General features: G+C 42.0%; 1 protein-coding gene across 1 annotated transcript in view; it reads right to left on the bottom strand.

Annotated features, from left to right (window-relative positions):
* syne1b (spectrin repeat containing, nuclear envelope 1b) overlaps positions 1–18731 on the bottom strand; it is a 71986-nt gene that overhangs the window by 33672 nt on the left and 19583 nt on the right. Inside the window, exons 24-68 of the mRNA XM_029493203.1 lie at positions 17895–18029; positions 17440–17598; positions 16902–17110; positions 16471–16579; positions 16110–16274; positions 15729–15896; positions 15469–15645; positions 14473–14613; positions 14218–14378; positions 13867–14017; positions 13019–13246; positions 12836–12934; positions 12445–12632; positions 12178–12301; positions 11885–12051; positions 11526–11679; positions 10817–11442; positions 10521–10700; positions 10213–10363; positions 9889–10047; positions 9421–9603; positions 9105–9206; positions 8784–8987; positions 8470–8677; positions 8202–8314; positions 7906–8111; positions 7677–7826; positions 7231–7522; positions 6952–7124; positions 6554–6863; positions 6074–6238; positions 5312–5668; positions 5027–5163; positions 4239–4416; positions 3888–4070; positions 3628–3771; positions 2947–3102; positions 2433–2597; positions 2170–2342; positions 1785–1938; positions 1536–1679; positions 1234–1398; positions 861–1112; positions 425–580; positions 48–218 (exon numbers count right to left, since the gene is read on the bottom strand). Of these exons, the coding sequence (XP_029349063.1) occupies positions 48–218; positions 425–580; positions 861–1112; positions 1234–1398; positions 1536–1679; positions 1785–1938; positions 2170–2342; positions 2433–2597; positions 2947–3102; positions 3628–3771; positions 3888–4070; positions 4239–4416; positions 5027–5163; positions 5312–5668; positions 6074–6238; positions 6554–6863; positions 6952–7124; positions 7231–7522; positions 7677–7826; positions 7906–8111; positions 8202–8314; positions 8470–8677; positions 8784–8987; positions 9105–9206; positions 9421–9603; positions 9889–10047; positions 10213–10363; positions 10521–10700; positions 10817–11442; positions 11526–11679; positions 11885–12051; positions 12178–12301; positions 12445–12632; positions 12836–12934; positions 13019–13246; positions 13867–14017; positions 14218–14378; positions 14473–14613; positions 15469–15645; positions 15729–15896; positions 16110–16274; positions 16471–16579; positions 16902–17110; positions 17440–17598; positions 17895–18029 (8292 nt within the window). The remainder of the gene's footprint in view (positions 1–47; positions 219–424; positions 581–860; positions 1113–1233; positions 1399–1535; positions 1680–1784; positions 1939–2169; positions 2343–2432; positions 2598–2946; positions 3103–3627; positions 3772–3887; positions 4071–4238; positions 4417–5026; positions 5164–5311; positions 5669–6073; positions 6239–6553; positions 6864–6951; positions 7125–7230; positions 7523–7676; positions 7827–7905; positions 8112–8201; positions 8315–8469; positions 8678–8783; positions 8988–9104; positions 9207–9420; positions 9604–9888; positions 10048–10212; positions 10364–10520; positions 10701–10816; positions 11443–11525; positions 11680–11884; positions 12052–12177; positions 12302–12444; positions 12633–12835; positions 12935–13018; positions 13247–13866; positions 14018–14217; positions 14379–14472; positions 14614–15468; positions 15646–15728; positions 15897–16109; positions 16275–16470; positions 16580–16901; positions 17111–17439; positions 17599–17894; positions 18030–18731) is intronic.

The raw sequence follows: 18731 nt of genomic DNA, 5'->3' as shown, positions 1-18731 counted from the left end.
CCAAGAAGGCAATAATACATTGAAGGTGTGTTCTTGTTAAAGTGTACCTCTAGCTTCTTCATTTTTCTCTCCATGGCAAATCGGTCCACCACATCAACACTTATAGCCACAGTACTGAAGTTATTCTGGGCTATGTTGAGCCAGTCTGAGAAGGTTCTGAAGACACACTGTGCCTCTTCAATGCAGAGCACTTCCTCTTGCAGGTGTTTGATCGTCTCCTGCAATACAAAGGAAGAGGATAAAACCGTTGAAATTATAGCATATAAAATGTGGATTTAGATTTTCAGGAAACTATTCCAGGCATTTACATCAATCAAGACAAACCTATCAACAAGCCTGTATTCAAGTACTTGTTTATGCTGTGTGCAGACATTAACAGTATATCTTACTAACATACTGTATCCAGTGTGTAAGAAGTTGTTACCAGTAAATGCAGAAGGAGAGCGTGGTAGCGGGCTGTGATCTGAGTGGCTCTGGTACTGATCCGGCTACTGATATGGGTTTCATCCAGAACCTGCTGGGCCAAAAGACTGAGGCCCTCCATCTCCTCTTGATAAACCAACACTTCTTCCTGCCAGCTCTGATAAAAAAAAAAGGTTACTGATCAGCTATTGAGCAATGAGATTCATTATTTTCATTTGACGGCAAAGTGTAAGATTGATAATTGATTAGTTGCTAAAACCAAGGGAATAATCTGCTCTGCCCTAAACAGTGTCCAGCAACTGAAAACTGATTTTTACACAAAGATGAAAAATAATTTTCATGCACACATCCTCTGTGCACACTCCGCTAACCTTTATTAGCTGGAGTTGAGCATCTTTAGTGGCGCGATCAGACCGCCGATGGTTACGCAGTTGGGCTTTGGTCTCCATGCCCTTTAGCCAGCTATCCAGACGCTGGAACTTCTGCTCCATCTGTCGCAGTTTGGCCAGAGCACTGTTGAGTTGAGACCTGGTGTCAGCCAGCCGGCCCTGGTACAACCTCCACTCCTGCTGCAGCGTCTCCAGGGCTCGGTCTTCTATTTGAGGCAGTCCCCAGGGAACGACCAATTCTCGACTGACCAGTAGAGTGTTTAGCAAAGCCTGGCCCTCTGTACACCGCAGCTGTAGCTCCTGTAATCATACAGATGTGGTTCATCTCTTTGAGCATTTCAAGCAGTGGTAGTTGTAGTGATATGATTTAAAGTTATTACATTTTTTCCAAAACACATTCCCACACTGATCATTTTCACACCTGCAGCTTTTGAAGAGTCTCCTCCAGCATATCAACATCACCCTCCAACTGGGTGTAGCAGCCAAGTTTTTCTTGCTCCTGTTCCAGCCAGTCCTCAAATGCATGGAGGCCCCGTTGATACTCCTGGTGGGCTCTTACCAGTTCTTCTGCTTTACCTACTGCACTCTGAGGACACAGTGAGAATAGTGATTAAGACGTAATCTGAGAATTGATTTTGTGGTATCTGGCCACTGCTTTTCAGTCTTCACACTCAAACCTTTCCATTCACAACCTAGTGTTGTGCACTTTCTGCAGCTAATTACCATGGCATTGTCTTTGATGGTGTTATAGCGCTCTTGTAGATCTTGGAGCTCCAGCTGAGCAACATAGTTCTCAGCAATACTGGCACTCTTTGCACTAATGGTGTCCAGCAGGGTGTTGTGGCTCAGCACTTCTTCATATAGCAGCTGAAACAACATGGGAGATTGAGGGATAATCTCAACTAAGCAATTCAATAATTCTTAGGTAGGTCTTACTAGTATACAGTAAGACATGGACAGTGATTGCAGTACCTTGGCTTTGCTCAGATTAGCAGTTTTGTCTCTCATTTCTGGGCACTGTTTGTCAGTAGGATCAAGACTCTCCTCCACACGCTCTATCCACGCCACAAACTGTCGTACATCCTCCTGATAACTAGTCCACTGAGAGAGGGAACCTTCCAGCTGACTGTCAACATTATAGAGTGAAAGAGAACAACGTCAGAAGACAGTGCAGCAATGGCTGCAATATAAGACCTGGTAAAAATAGAAGCAGCAGCAGTTACACACTGTGAGCATTTACCCCCTTGCACAGATAACTGTTTGGGATTCTTGTGTTGCTATTGCTGCCGCTATAAAACAACCAAAAAGGTGTTAGAAACACATTTTTAAGTGTTGTCAGCCGTGGCAGAGAACAAACCTTTTACACTGAATAGAAGCAGAGAGCAGAGCGTCCCAGGAATCTTTCAGCTCCTGTATCTGTTTTTGGACTGCAGGCACACCCTCAGCTGAGGTGTTTCTCTGAACTGACTCTCCTCTTGTGATCAGCATCTTCAGCTGGATCTCTTTCTCCTGACGAGCAGTCAGCAAGGCCTGGTGTAAAATCACATGTGCATTACAACCCTATAGAGAGAGATCGCAGCGATAACTCAATTCCTGAAAGCTGCCAGTGAGTTTGTTTACCTCCAGCTTGATCATTCTACTATCAAGGACATTTTTGTCTGCAGTGGGGGTGCAATAAGTCTGCAGCATGTGGCTCGTGTCAGCCACCCAGTTCTGAAGCTCTTTTAAGCCTTGGGAGAAAAGCTGGTGCTCAGTGACAATTCGATCAATCCGAGATGCCTTCTCCTGCGGAGTTTCAGAGGAGGACACACTCAGAAAATTACCACCGTGGGTTTTAGAGATGGAATTCACACTGGGCTCAATCTGATCATCTCACATGCACATTCCTTGATGACTAATAAAGATTTAGTACAACAGACATAAAGGAAATGTTCTTGTACGTCCTGTGTATGAGACTTACAGTAACAAAAGAAAGAATTAGTTCTTAATCATGGCGTGTTAGTACCTTCTCCATTCATCATCTGTAAAATAATGTTAAATCAGAGCTCGATCCAGTCTAGTGCCTCTGTCTCCTCTCCAGCTCTACCCCTAGAAAAGCCCCAGTGCACAGGCAGGTTGGTAGGCATTACTGTACCTTGGTCAGGTTGGTTAAAGCTAGGTACTGAGCAGAGAGTTGCGAGACACGGTGCACAAAACCCTTGCCGGCCGCGTGTTCATCCCACAGCAGCTGGGCCTTCTCTTTCAGCCTGTTCAGCTGAACCTCATGAGAGGCTAATTCCTCAAGCACAGACTGGAAGAGCACAAGCAAGTTATCAAAGAGGCATGCAAGCTGACACACAGATATAAGACAGTCAACGTCAGACACAGACTGAAAGGTTAGAGATGGCAACATGGCAAAAAGAAAGGAATGTGATATTTGACCAATGTTACTGTTGGCAAAGCTCTTGACGTTCATGACGTGCAATCAAAGCCTCTGAGGGTAGCCGATGGACAGTTTTAAACAATGAGGACGTTTTAAATGACTCTATGCGCAAAGCAGGGATTAATTTCTCTGACAGACACTTAAGAAGACGTGAAAATTGCAGAGCACCAAAGATGGCATGACTTCAAAAGCAAGCAACTGGAGTTTTCAGCTCTTCAGCTAGTACTTCATTGGCTAATACAGCTATGCTATGACAGTATAACATACAGTACTGTAGGTGGAATGGTGAGCTTGTGCAAATGGGGGAAGTCAGGTTGGCACTCAGGCACTGAGTGGTTGTTACACTTGAGCATGAGGGACGTTCCAGGCTCAGGGGACTTTGGACATTGGTACCTGTAGTTTGTGGAGCTCTAACTTCTTGGCTGTGAAATCGTGGAGCCTTGTGCTGCTCTCCTGTACAGCCAGCTCAGTGGCATTCAGACACTCCTGAAGGGGTTCAGCACTTGCCTCAAAATCCTTCATTTGAGATAAAAGGTTCTAAAACAAACACAGAGACTTTTAAGATGTTTCCTTGGATTTACAAGTTTCAAAACACTCCAGGTCTTCACAGTGGCAATGGCATGGAAGATGAGACGAGATGTTTAGATTCTTACTTGTAGACTGGCTTCTCTGTTGTGCAGGTTAGACATCATATTTTTCCAGTCCTCTCTGGCAGTGTTCATTTTTGCTCGAACTGTATCAACCTTGTCTTTACCTACAATGCTAGAGATGAGCTCACCATTCACAACCACAGCATTCAGCTTGGACTGGCCTTGCTCTCTGTCACTCAGAAACTCCTGAGAAGAGACATAGATAAGATCAGATGAAAACAGAAGCAGACAAACGGAATATTGCAGCTTGGCTCAAGGAATTAATAAGGAAAATAAGCTGTGCCAATGGTCAACAGATTTTCTGCCAGCATGCTTGTCTGATTGTGTCAGCACATTGAACTGTGCTCTGTGTACCTGAATCTTCTGCAAGCTAGATGAGGCCTCATTGAGATTTTGAGGGGCATCAAAGCACTTGGCTGTGTTGATTTTGGCATTGACCAACCACTGCTGAAACTCTCTGAAAGCTGAGCGGAACCCTTGTTCCAGCAGCTTCTCTTTGCTCTGGCACTCTCTGGACGCTTGGAGACTCAGACTGAAAACAAATGGGCAAGCGAAAAAAAAAAAAAAAAAAAGAGGACATTTTCCCAGGTTTAATTGATAATTTGACTGTGTGCTACCAACAAATCAGTTATATTTTTACTTTCAACAAAGTCCCAAAAAAAAAAAAAAAAATTGTGAACCTGTGTGTCTATGTGGTAAGTGAAGTATGGTAGTTGTGGGCTGTAGTTTCTGAGTTTGTGTATTACACTAGTAAACTGAAAAGGTCGATCCGATATATGTTAATCTTGTGGATGAAAAATTATACTATATGTATAACGCAATACAACATAATGGAGGTAAATCACCACCATAATTACAGCCTTTAATATTCCATGGAAACGTCATGGATAGGAAAAAAAAAACAAAACAAAATGATAAATTGAAGAAAACCTGAACATTAGGCATAGTAGTATTCATCATTTTACATTGCAATAAACTGTATCAGGGTTGCTATTATTCCAGACACTAATCTGGAAAACTTCTACTACATCTTGTAAATTACACATAAAATATCTACATGCTAAATGTAGTGACAGTTTACCTGTAAGAACGATGATTACACTTAATTGTTTTCATTACTATGTATTATATAATGTTGTCACCTGTTGTATTCTTTAATAAGGGCAGACACTCTTTCAGACTGTGTGCCCATGTCTCGGGAGAATCGGCACAGATCATTGAGCTGAGTCTTCAGACTATCAGACATAGGCTCAGCTTTGACAAGTTCTTCCAAAGTATCCTGGGTGAAAAAGGGAGATGAAGTATTGAACAACCAGAAAATATTCATTAGAACAAATATTTTATATCTCCAAATGAATCACTGTTATTGTTGCTTGTTTCCAATTAATGGTGGGTTACTTTTCAGTTTGAATTCAGGCAAAACCAACCTTTGCAATCTGCCACCGTTTAACAGCCTCTTCTCCGCCATTCTTGTCCTCCACATGGGAAAAACGAAGACGCCAGTCGTGTAGCTTGCGGTTAAAGTCCTGCAGATCCTGCTCCAATTGTGCTGACAGGCTGCTGAACTCTTGTTCAGAGCTGGCTATCTGGGACAGGGCAGTCTCCAGACTTGCCCGTGTTTGTAGTGCTCCACGTTCCCATTGTTCCCAAGATGACAACAAGGCTGATTCCTCTCGCTCCATGGCCTCAAAACCCCCAGAGCCAGTGTGATCTCTGGCCACTGCCCCACATCTTTGAACCCGATTCAGCCTCTCTCGGCCTCTCTGCTTAGAATCAAGCAGCTCCTGGGAGGGGAAAACAAATTGCATTTATGAATTACAGATGAATCAATGAATGAAGCTTTTCGGCATGTCAGAATAGTATGCATATTTTTCTCCTGTCCTCAGAAGTGAGGAGTCCTCACATCACCGGGTATGCCAGATGGAATATCAACTATCTTTTGGTCATGTTGTCACCAGTGGTAGAAATGTCATCAATGGTCAGTCTTTCATACTTGATGAGGAATTCAGCTATCCTGAAAGCTATTTGACTACTCCACTGAGAGGACCCAGCTAAACTGGTTCAAACACCCACAAATGATGTCCCTCAGGTGGCCCAATGTGGAGTACTGAGTTTAAAACTGGAATCAGAGAAGTCCCAGAGTAGATGACATGAAACAAATGGAATACATCTCTCATTGGGTTTCTTACCTGCACCTTGCAGAGCTTTCTTTTAATAGAGACTGAGTTTCCTGACAGGTCCGACCAACGTTGAAGCTCCTCTTTTGCCGAGATCAGCCAGTCATTGAAGTCTCTCACAGCATCAAGATACTGCTCATGCTCAGAAACGATATTTTGCATGGACAGCACTTTGCCCTTTGGGGATAAAAGGACAATGAAAATATTTAGTGCTCGGTATGAATGGAGTGGAATGGAGAAATATTAATGTGGAAAAGAGTATTTGCAAATATTCTTATTTCAGAATTTATCCCAAATCTTTGCTAGATAAGGTGAGATTGCACCCTTGATAGCATATACTGGCTGACCCAATTTAGGAAATATAATCAGGTTAAAAAAGAAGGGTGGGCTGTTTTTCCTCTATCTAAAACTTGCTCTGTTTTTCATAATTACTAATTTAAAGTATAGCAGGTATTTGCAAGTACTATTAACCATTGTTTCTATCTGGATCACCTTGACAACAGCTGAAATGTCCGCAAAGTGTGCATTGAGCTCTGCCCTGGACTCTGGTCCAAAAGTTTGGTCACCAGTTTTTTCATGCATCTCCACTGCTTTGTCTGTTAGGCGTGACAGTGCTCCTGCATGAGCATCCACATCTGCCAGGATGGCTCTGAGGCGTTCAAGGAAAACTGATTTCTCTTTGAGGCCAGGCTGCTGAGGCAAAGTCATCCCCACTTCTTGCTCCACTGACTCCATCCATTGTTGCAGTTGGCTCTTATTTTCCTGAAAGCTGGTCCACTGGGCCACAGTCCACTCCAGTCGACTACAGAAATTGAGAGAATATTATTAGAAAATGCAGAACTGCATATAGTAATATAGATCAGGACTATGTGGTCAATGTTATTTCCTACCTGTGACAACTCATTGAAGTCATCAGCATATTGGCCCAGGCATCCTTCAGAGTCTGTAGCTGTGAACAAATGGCTTCCTGCCCCTCCATTCTGTTGTGCTTTAGGACTTGTTCTCCTTTTCCAACTGTCATGTTGAGCTTTACTTCACCTTCACCTTTCATTAACAGGATATCCTTCATGCAGAGAAAACGTTTTACAGCAAATAGAAAAACATGTGAGTGACTCAAGATGTGTCCCAACAACATAGACTCCAAAGCACTGTCCTCTTTGATCACTGACCTGTACAAGACCTAGCCTTTTCTCCAGAGTCTCTTTATTTCCAACTGTGCTGTTGAGTGAAGCCAGGCGCTCCTGAACGCCATTAAGCCAGGTCCAGGTAGTCTGCAGTGTCTCTTCAAAGGCTTGTTGCTCCTGTAAAGTGAGCTGGCAGCTGCGCAGCCTCTCTCTCACACGCCTCAGCAAAGCCTGGTGCTGTGACTGGAGCTGAGCTGACACCCTCGTCTCACTACCATCACCTCGCCCACCTTCATTTAGTGCCTGGCCCTCCTGGCATAAACGTTCAAATGAATCCCTGAATGGAAAGAAGCAGAATCTTTAAGTGCTTTAAATGCTTTGGTGAATAAACCTGAACCATAATTCTGGCTCCTTTCAGGAATACTTCAGGACAATACAAAGACATTGAAAGCCTATTTTATTTCCCTTTCAAGCGTACAGAATAGAACTACCTTTCTTTGAGCACCTCCTGCTGATATTCCTCCACTTGTTCGAGCACAGCCTTTTCAGGACCTCGTTGATTGGCTTCCAATAGATCTGTGGTCATCCTCTTTTCCATATGTTCCAACCACCACCTGAGCTTTTTGAGGCGACTCTCAAATCTACAAGGATTTTAAAATGGTATATTCATAAATAGGTTCACAAAATGCATTACAGAGCTGGTTCATTTAAGGCTCTTACCCCTTCACGAGGGATGCGCTGTCATCAAGAATCTGTTGGTTCTGTCTGCACTGCTCAACAAAGCTGTCCCAGTCCTGCTGGATGGAGGAAAGATGCTGCTGGACCTGCCCAGCACTGGCTTTGGGAAGATGGAGTAGGAGCTTCTCCCCTTCCTCACAGACCTGCGTAAGACGCACCTCTCCCTCCTCCACACGATCCATGGCACCCTGACAGATAACCGAAAAAATTTTCAGCTCAGTACTTGAACTTTTTTACATTTATAATATATCTGAATGAGGACGTAAAATCTAATCTACCTTTAGTTTCTGTAGTTTGCGTTCCACAATTTGAGTGTCACCAGATCTGTCAGAGCATTCCTTCACTATCTCCCTCTGTTCTGAAAGCCAGTGATGAAACTCCTGAACTAGGTCTATGAGTAAGGGAAAAAGAAAGTTACTATTTCTACTCAAAGCACAGAAAATGTAAAACTCATATACAAGTGCCTATAAAAGGGGATCAGGTGTTAGTTGTGTAATGTATTGTAGCGGGTAAAAACTTGCTCAGATGCTTTTTCAGGATTCTCACCGTTGAACTGCTGCTGAAGGCAATTCTGCAACGACACCAGCGTCCTTGCAGAAAGCTGGTTCACAGACTCATAGGTCTTGATGAGATCGGTGAGTCCTGAGCCCAGACCAGCCAGCTCTTCAGAGGGATATTTTCTGCACAGGGTGTTGAGGCCCTCCCTGGTTGAGTCAATGCTTCCTTGTTGATTTTGCAGTTCTTTCTGAAGGTCCTTCAAAACGTATAATACATAAAAAAAATGATTTGGAAACTTAAATTCTCTTCTCTTATATCTTTAGAAGAGGAAAGGCTGATCATGATTATGATCAGCATCGTACCTTCACTCTGCAGATGTCCTCAGGATCTGACCCTGTTGGAGAGGAAACCAGAGAATCTTCCATACTTTTTAGCCATGCAGACATCTGTGAGATGTAATCTTCCAGTTGTTTCTTTTGGAAACTGAAGTCCATGAGGTTTCCCCTGGCCTTTTCATGGAGTTTCTTAACAGTGCTGATCTTCTTCCGGAGGTCATTCTCCAGCACCTGAAGCAAGTACATTTAAAGTTTGTGTGTGACACACATACTACATATAGAGAAGGGAAGCTCTACTTTATCTGTAGGGAAAAACTAAACAAATGACATTATGACACTATTTATTACCTGTAATTTTGCAGGAGTCTCCTGACTTTGGCTAGACTTCTTCAGCTCAGAGACTTTGCCCTGCAGGACCTCAAGTTTCTGCTCCTTCTCACCCATTTCTGCCTGCGAACGTATCAGAGAGACAAGATTCTGAGAGGCTAAAATTGCTTATCTTCTGGATATAACACTGTTGCTGTGGAAACATCGTGTGAGTTTGTCTTAAAGTTTCTTAGTGTTTAATTCAATGTTCATTTAATATTTTCTTTTTCCTATGTGAACACATCTATTAAAGTAAAGCAATTATTACCCACTTTTACATTGAAATCAAAAAACTTACCTGTAACACAGAGAGCCTTTCTGACACCTTCTGAGTGTTGTTGAGGTTGTTCAGGCTTTCATTTAGCTCCATTAAACAGCTGCTTGTCCAGCTCTCAATATCCTCGCTGATCTTACGCACATCATCCCACAGAGCTCCACTCTGGTTTAGGTGATCAATATTGTCGTCTATTTTCTCAGACACCTAAGGAGTTAATTTAATAACCACAAATGTTTACAAATGTGTTGTAAATATTGGTGGGAGTGTTTTATATCAGGTTGTACTGCTAATGTAACATGCTAACCCCACTGGCTAAAGCTTTTGGGTCGGTGCAAGTGGATTGATCCCACCAAGAAGTAGTGACTTTGTAAGCAAATACTAAAAAAACTAAAAAAATTCTGTTCAATAGACTCTATTGTTGTCCCAAAATAATTAAAATTACTTGAATGGCACATCACATCAATATATCCTGATTGTAGTCAGACTTACGTCAAGCCACTGATCCACAAGTGTTTCCATATCCTTCTTCATCATTTCAGAGTTACAGTCTGGGATTTTCTTCAGTTCAAGAACTAGTTGTTTTCCTTTGCTGGAAAACTGATCTAGGTCTTGTTGCTTGGCAGCCATCTCTGTTTTCACTGCCTCATGCTAGAAATGGAGCAAACACCATCAAAACAAAGGAAAATCCAATTTGCGTAAACTTTTTGGGTGAAATGAAGTGATAAATTTCAAGAATATGAAATCATATCCTTAAATTATATTTTTCAAAGTTTACAAGATATTCATAAATAATGTTTTGACATTTATTCTGACCTTTGTTAGCGACCGCCTGGTTTCTTCATGGTCCTTCAGAACAGGGCTTATGTCAATGAGAGGCTCAGTGCTCTCAATTATGCTGCTGATGGAGGTTTTCAGGACTTGGTATTCTCTCATTAGCTCAGCAAGAACATTGCATTGCTCCTGTCTGTCAAAGGAAGAATAAACTATATTATCCATAAAAGTCTGTAAGTAAACAAACTGTAAAACACAAAACAAGGGCATAAAAGACAAAACAAAACAAAAAAAAAGGTTCTCTGGATTGTTAAAAAGGGATTAAAAACCCTTTTCTGTTCCATGACTACCTCTCTGTGATGAGCTTCTTGGTATCCTCCCAAGTGGTTTCCAACAGACTGATTTCCCTCAGCACCTCCCCGGCCAACTCTGCATCTCTCTGGGCCAGTTGGTTGCCCTTATCTCTCAGCCACTGCTCCTCATGCTGGTGAGACTGTAGTTCATCCTCCAGCTGGTTAAAGAACCTCAGTCTGACACACAGAGGGACAATATGACACTGGTTTGTATATTTTTGATTTTACTAATGCATGTTTGGTAGTAGCCAAAAATGGTGAAATTATCTTTGATTTTACTATCACTGCTTTACCTCTGCTGTAGAGCATGCAGGCTTGGCTCTTTGAAGCTCTGGTGGTCTGCTTTTTCTTCAATGTCCTCCACAGCTTTGAGCAGCTGCTCTTTCCTCTGTCGGAATGAGGTCCAAAGGGCCCCTAGGGCCTCTGCTTCACTCTGTTTAGTACCAAGTAGATTCCTTACTGTATCTAGCTCAGCACTGAGCGTATCAGCCAGCATTCGACAAGACTTACGAGACCCCTTTTCAGCACCAAAGTGGAGATGGCTTTTGCAGAGACTACTATCCAGATCGACAGCCAGGGTCTCTAGATGGGTAATATCTGGGACAATAGTGGCCAGTTCCTGCTGCAGCTCCTCTACTCTTCCACGATCCCAGCTCCCTGCACTCTCCACAGTCTGTCTCAGACCCCGCAAGACCCCTGCAGCCTCACTGTGGGTCTGCAGAAAAGCCTCAAGCCTATCCAGACACTCTAACTGGAGCTTAGCTATATGTTGGCCCTCTATGTAGGGTTGCAGACAGCTGTCTGCTCTGCTCCGGAGGAGCTGTGCATCACCAGGCTCACAGAACTGACAGAGCTTCTCACACTGCTGCTCTAAGCTCTGTCTCACACTTGACTGCTTCTGTAGGGCCACCTGGTTCTCCTGCCAAAAGAACGCAACAGAGGATCAGTTGTGGATCTTGAGCAAAATGCTTAGAGCAGCGTTTTGATAGCAACAATTCTTACCTTTACTTGTGCCACAGCAGACTGCAGGTTGGCAGTGATGATTTGAGAAGTCGAGTGTAGATTTGAGAGCATAGTCTCACTCCACTGGGAGAAGGCCAGCAGGGCCTGGTCGAACTGCTCCACCATGGAAAGGTGGTTCTGAAGCTCTTTGATTCTGTGGAACAAAATGGCAGCAGAGTGTCAAATCCAGACTACTCTATTCATACCCTCTTGTTTCTGAAATATGTGACTTTTTACTACTTTTGCAACAATTTACTCCACGTGGCATTAATATCGCACATTTCATGTGAATACGTTGCTCTTGATACCTCAGAACTTAAGATAAAAATATATTGTTTCCAGTTATTTCCCAACTGTACCGTTGAGGTAGGACTTCATTTTGACTGTGCAATCTCCTCTGCAGAGTCTCCAGCTCGTCCTTTAGCTGCTTCACTCTCTCTTCAGGTGCAGTAGGATACAATGAGGTCCCCAGTGATATTATTTCAGCATAGGCCGGTTCAAGCAACTGAACTTCAGCGTACAGGGCCTGTAAAAAAAAACATTTATTTATATAGTCATAGCTATACATTATTAATTTGGTACGTTGTTAGTTTTAGGACTTAGTTTTAGCTGTGTTAGCAGACCAATGTGAATGTGTGTGAACGCACAGTACCTGTAAATCTTGTAGCTCTGTGCAGAGTTTGCTTTTATCAGCTGACAGACTTTGACTCTCAGGTTTGGATGCAGCTTCACTCCTCTCCAAGCAAGAAACAAAGTTTGAATGTTGTTTCTCATACCTGAAACATGTTCATCGGAAAAGTTGTATCTCAAAGACCAAAAACCTGATTTATGTTTCCATTTTCGCCATTAAAGCAGAGGCAATATTTATTATTGCCATTGCCATTAGAAGTCCATTAGAAGTCTGTTCAGGAGCTCTTACTTTTGCCAAATAGAAAGCAGGTTCTCCAAAGTGCTCTGTTTGTCTTTTGCCTCCTGTAAATTTTGGTCGTAACTAGAGTTTAGCTCCATTACGGTCCTCTCTGCTTGCTCTTTGTCACTGAGTCGGCGAGCACCAGCAGACAAGGACAGCAAGGTTCCCTTCAGCCTTTCCAGACTCTGACAGACATCCTGGAGGATGAAAATCATAAAAGGCAGTGACTAACACAGGATAACCTATGAGCTGAGAAAGAACTGGCACTGCATCAAGCTTTGCACTTCAATTCAAATACTACTGACACGAATAGTTACTTGTTTTTTTTTTTTTATAAAAGGAGCAAAGAAAATCATTGTTTGCAAAAAAGCACAGGTAAAAATTAGAGATAACTGAATACCATGTGGGCTTGAAGAGCTTTGTAGGTCTCTGAGGAGGAGGTGCAGGATTTGATAGGATGTTCCAGTTTCACATGTAGCTCATTGAGAGATGCGTGCACCTAAGAAACAATAATGATCAAAAAAAAAAAAGCATGCTCATATCTCTCTGTTGTAGTGTATCTGTGTCACTCAACCACACTTACGGTCTCAAGGCTTGTGTTAAACTTCTGCTGGTGAGATGAGCTTTCCTCCAGCTGTCCATCAAGCTGCTGTACGCTCTCCCTTAACTCCTCCCAGTACCTGCCGATTTGGGTCAGACGGGCCTTAATGCGAGCTGCCTCTCCTGATGATACAAACTGGGCCATTGCCTGGGAATGTGCCTCCAGCTTAGAAAGGACCTCAGCTCGACCTTGAAGCTCCACACCAACAGCCTGGCCATGCACATATGGATGCAAAACAATTAACCAAGAAGTCTGAGATAATCGCTGGATATTTTATGACTGTCCAGTGGAAATTAGTTTTGCTTTGGGGAGTCATGTTGCTGCCAATGTGCGGTACATACATTACTCAACTGCTGACAGATCATTTGAGACATCGCAGCCACTCTCCATAATCAAGAATAAAGAGTAGGCTACAAAGATCTGTTCACCTAATCTTTTAAATTACTGACACAATACATGCAAACATATATTTGGTGTGTGTTTAAGTGATATTAAAACTTCCTTACAGGCAAACTACTAAGCTACTCCTCCAAATAAATACAGCTTGATGTTATTAGCACTGTTAAATGTAAAAAAAAAAAAAAAAAAACACAGACTGCAAGAACAGTTCCTAATCGTCTTGTTTTGTTGATAAAGGGCTGACGCAGGTTTCAGAGAGAGTTAGTGTGTTGGCGCCTGGGCAGAGAGGGCTTGTGTCTGTGCTTTCTAACACCAATGACTCCTTAAGAAGATTGATTTTAACGGTTGTCTTAAGTGTTTCTTGTGGGTGAGGTTTGTTGGCAAATATGAGGATGTAAGAGGGTTGTGTGTTTCCGGGTAAACCACTTTACCTTTACTGTATTTATCTGTTGTTCAAGAGGCAAAGCGGAAGACTTCAGTACATCCAGCTGTTTTTCCTTTTCAGATATCCACAAGGAGAAGGTTTCAAACCCAGCTCCAAACTGATCCCACTGATTTTTCATATCCTCCAGGGTCTTCACACTGAAGCAGAAGAGTAGAAATTATTAATGGTGAAAGTAACAGTTGCAAATAAACCTCAACATTTCCTACATCTAGGTCACTGACAGAGACAAAAATACTCTGAACCAATTTTTAAATATATCTCTGTTTAACGAATACTACCTGAGGTCTCCTAAAATGTGTTTTAGCAAAACAAAACAGAATCGAATCCATCAACTTACTCTCTTTGGAGCCCAGTCTTCACTTTGTCCACTTGTTCACTGAGGGAATGTGCTTGTTGTAAAAGCAGAGTTTTGTTTTTTGGACCAAGCTGAATTTCTGTTGCTCTCTTCAGCAATGTGTTCATATGGGAGATCTCTGCTTCACACTGCTTCATCAACACCTGTTTACAAATTCAAGAATATTGGTAATACTACTACCAATGAAAGGACAAGAGTTAAGCACACAATATGTGCCGGAAGACAAACACTACTTACTCTAGCCTGGTCAAGTTCAACAGCCAGACTCTCTGCACTGCTAAAGTTCAGGTCTCGCTCCATTGTTGAGTGGGCTTTATTGACAAATTCATGTACTGCTTCCTGCTGGCTGTCAAACTCCTGCCATGCTGTCAGTGTGACCTGAAGATGATAACGGCCCACAAAAAACTGATGTCAAAGTCAAAATCAGTTTCATTCATACGCCACTTCCAAGAAGCATTAGCAATATAAATCACAGCAAGAGAGGAATTGTCAAAGGCAAAAATCCCAGATCACTACCAGCACAAAAAAATTCAAAGCACATCGTTATGTCTGCAGAAGACCATTCTGTCTTTGACTTTGTCAGCAGGAAGGGATGAGTCAGCATACTGACAGGTAGCATAGCAAATATTATGCAAGCACCTCACCCCACTGAGAGGCAATTCTGCTAAAAAGAAATAGGTGGAAACATGAAATTCACTGATGTGCAATTTGTTGAAGATCTTTTAGTTACATATATAATAAACCCCCAATGATACACCCCAACAAAGTTTGTGTTTCATGACCCCACCCCACCACCAAAAGTATGACTCACTGCATCTGCATCTGGAACTGTGCCTCAGGCAGAAAGTCCTTCCACAAAATGCTTGTTTCCTTTTAATTTACGTGACTTGACCTCATTATTTGTGTATTTGCAAAAGGACAACTAACTAATTATCATCAATATGACGTAAGAGCCCATGAGCATGTTGTTGCCATACACGAAAGGATACAAACAAGAAAAAGACACCATAAAAACAGCTACACAGCAGACCAAAGCACACATATACATATAAGATTATACATCACAAACTGCAAAACAAGACATAAATTGATAACAAAGTGAGATGCATCATGATTCACATTGACTAATCAAAAACCATCACAGATCTGAACTTTGTTTTAGCATTTGGTGTGAAAGTGTTTTGAAATAGCAAGCATCTCCCAAATCACTCCAAATTCAGAAACATTGCTAACCTCAAGACTTTGCTCTTGTGAATCAATATTCTGCTCCATCTTGCTAAGTGTGTTCTCCAAACACTGTAGGTCCTGCTGCAGAGTCTCCCCCAGACCTTCTTCAGTCTGGAGTTGCTGGCCTCTGGTGATCAGCTGCTGGACATCCTTCCTCTTCAGCTTCAGGCGTTTCAGCAGTTGCTGAGAGGACAGTATATTTAATTTAAAGTTGACCCTATAAACACACTAAAATAAAAGAAATCTGATCATTTTGTGAAGAGTACCTGGTGAACAATCAGCAGTTGTTGAGCTTCTCTAACAGTCGGACAGTCGAGTATTTTGGTGACCTCAGCCTGTGCCTCTTTCTGCCCCTGAACAAGGTCATCCAAGGTAGTTTGTACTTCTTCCCTGAACTGTACACAGTCCCCAACAGCAAGCACCATCTTCTCAGCCTGTAAAGGACAGTAGCAAAAGTGATGAACTGATGATGATTGAAGTTCTGTGATTGTGTATTTATAATTTCACCAAAGATTGGTGTAGCATTTTTGTTCTCTGTCTTTAAATGATGTTAAAATATTTAAGTAGTATAATGTAGTTTTCCAGACGGGATTGGATGTCTGGATAGTTTCTGGCAGCTGAATAAAATAAGTGGAAGCTTCACCTACCTCTAAGAGCGAAGCAAGAAGACCCTTAAAATCAGTGGAGAGCTTGTTCAGTGCACTTGCTTGCCTCTGGGCATCGTTGTCAGCACAGATTTCAATCAGAACGGCCATACGGGCCTTTAGCCAGCCAAGATTTCCCTCCTGTAGCTCCGCATCATTCCTAAGCTCCTGCACAATAACAACAGACAGCGATTAACGCCATCTAGACAAAAGTCATCTGATGCAAAGTGTTGTTATTATCTCATGAGCTGTGACAAAGACAAGAGAGTAGCACATCTCAAGTGACACACCACAGAGGAGGAGAGAAGGACAATCTGTGGATACTATGCTTTGGCTGTGGACCGTATGTGAAGGACTAACTCACCATGATGGTAGCCTTCACCTGGCTGTACTTTCTAGGATCACTGGCTCGATTTCTCAGCAGCCTCAGCTGACTTTCTTTAGATATAAGCCAGCAGGAGAAGTCAGCATACCTATTTCACACCACAAAGGGAACGTCTCACTTCAAACTGTGAATTTCATGGCCAAATGAGATATGTACAAACAACAGTAACAATGAGTAGTGTGGATCTTTTTTACTGATTCTAGAAGAGTAATGATAGATATGGTATTAATTTTATAATCTTTTTCCTCATGAAAACTGTGTCTCAAGTTAATGAAAAAATTCTAACATGATGACTTTGTGTGTGTAATGAACGTCCCACACTGTGTATGAAGGCATAACACGTTCCTCTGTTGTTGCAATGACTCTACATCATCTGTGTGTACTTATACATTTTCTATGGATTACTGCACCTTGTGTTGTACTCCTTCCATTTATCTGGGTGCTGCAGTATCTTCTGATAGGTGTTCTCAATTTCCTCTTGGAGTTCAGAGAAGTTCTTTCTAGCTGTGTCTAGAGTTTTGTGAGCCGGATCACTCTCAGGGAGTTTTTGACAAAGTTCCTCCATCAGCTGCAGCCTTTTCTCACAGATGGACTGAGGGCCCTTTTCCCTAAAGAAGGCCTAATGTAAAGACAGATCAGACACTTATTTGTGGTAGAAATGAACACAGAATATCATCAGTTTTAGTTCTATTAGAGAAAAACAAATCTTAGACAGCTTGTTTGTGTTTTTCAATGTGAAAAACTACACTTCATTGTAAAATTAAATATGATTCAACAAACAAAGTGCTGCTGCAGCACAGCGCTCAACACTGGAAGAGCCTCAGTTCTGTCAAACCAAGTTCATCAAAATCTTCCCAAGCTGCGACACAGCAGTGAATTTGCATTGAATTAATTCACCCCAAGTTAATCAATACATGAAAGTGGGCCAGCCAGTAGTGCTGTACTCACCTTGTGCTCCTTGATGAGCCTCTCACTTCCCATGCTAGCCAGGTGACGGTTCTCCCTGGTCACCTCTGCCTGGCACTCCTGCAGCGACAACATCAGCTTGCTCTTTTCCACCTCCACTTTCAGGTGCAGGAGGTGAAAAGGGGAATCTGTCTGAATATCCTGAAGGAGGCAAAACATACAAAAAGTTTACTTGTCTGGACATACACACACCAGACCAAAACATTATGTTCATTTTGTAATGGTGAGATAATGAATGGTGAAGTTAATACATTGATATTTCACATTAATTTCACATTAAAGTCATACAAAATGAGGAAAGTGACTATAATTTTTGTGAACCATGCATCCTTGTCACATCTGTAAAGAATCTCACTAGTGTGTAACTTGGCACATTTGTAATCTCCAGTGCGCAAAGTTTTGATATAGCTATTACTGTCATCGTTCTTATCACCAACCTTCCAGTGTTTGTGCAACTTCCTGACTGTTTCCTGCAGTGACTGCTGCTCCTGCTCAGGCAAAATGTCTGTGAGCTCATCACAAGCTTTGAGAAATGTATTCAAGACTCGCTGGTCCAACTGGCCAAAGAATTCCTGCAAAAGACATAAGGATAAAGTTTGATTGAGTATACATGTACTGGTAAGAAAAAATATTGAGCCTGAATTTTTTTAATTCTTATTCTGAATACTAAATAGGAAATAAATGACCGAAAGGCCTGTCGTCTCTGCCCCTCTCTTCTATTCACTTATTTTAAGTCCTTTGTCTGGTGTTTGGACATCTTACCCTGGCTTCATAAACTTACTCTCCATCATCTCCCAACAGTGACTTTGATGAAAAAAAATGCTGGCTTGGATGCTGCGTTCACGAGAACTGAGAATTCTATATTACAACTCGTAAATTTCCGACTTCCAATATCATAGCGTTCACCCTACAGGTCGACTTGGTTACAATTACAATTAAAAACAATGAACGAGTAATGTTAGAACAGTGCGTGAGTAGTGAGTAATGAGAGCATCAATAGAAATGTTGTTGAGTAAAAAGTATAATATTTGTCCTTCAAATGTAGTGAAGTAAAAGTATCCTCCAAAAATAATACTCAAGTACAGATACTCAAAAACTGTACAACAATCAATCAACTGGTTTGTTTTTTTAATGCTGATCTTTTTTAAATCACAGTCCAACGACACTCGCCGGAGATCCGGCACGGTGCTGCAGTACTTTAAGCCCTGCATGTATTATGGGTAGTGCATGATACACCAGAGGGATTTAAATAATTAAAAAAAAGGCAAATCATC

This window comes from Echeneis naucrates, chromosome 22, assembly GCF_900963305.1.
Source record: "Echeneis naucrates chromosome 22, fEcheNa1.1, whole genome shotgun sequence".
In the NCBI taxonomy this organism is placed as follows: Eukaryota; Metazoa; Chordata; class Actinopteri; order Carangiformes; family Echeneidae; genus Echeneis; species Echeneis naucrates.
This window is presented reverse-complemented; position numbering and strand designations above follow the sequence as displayed.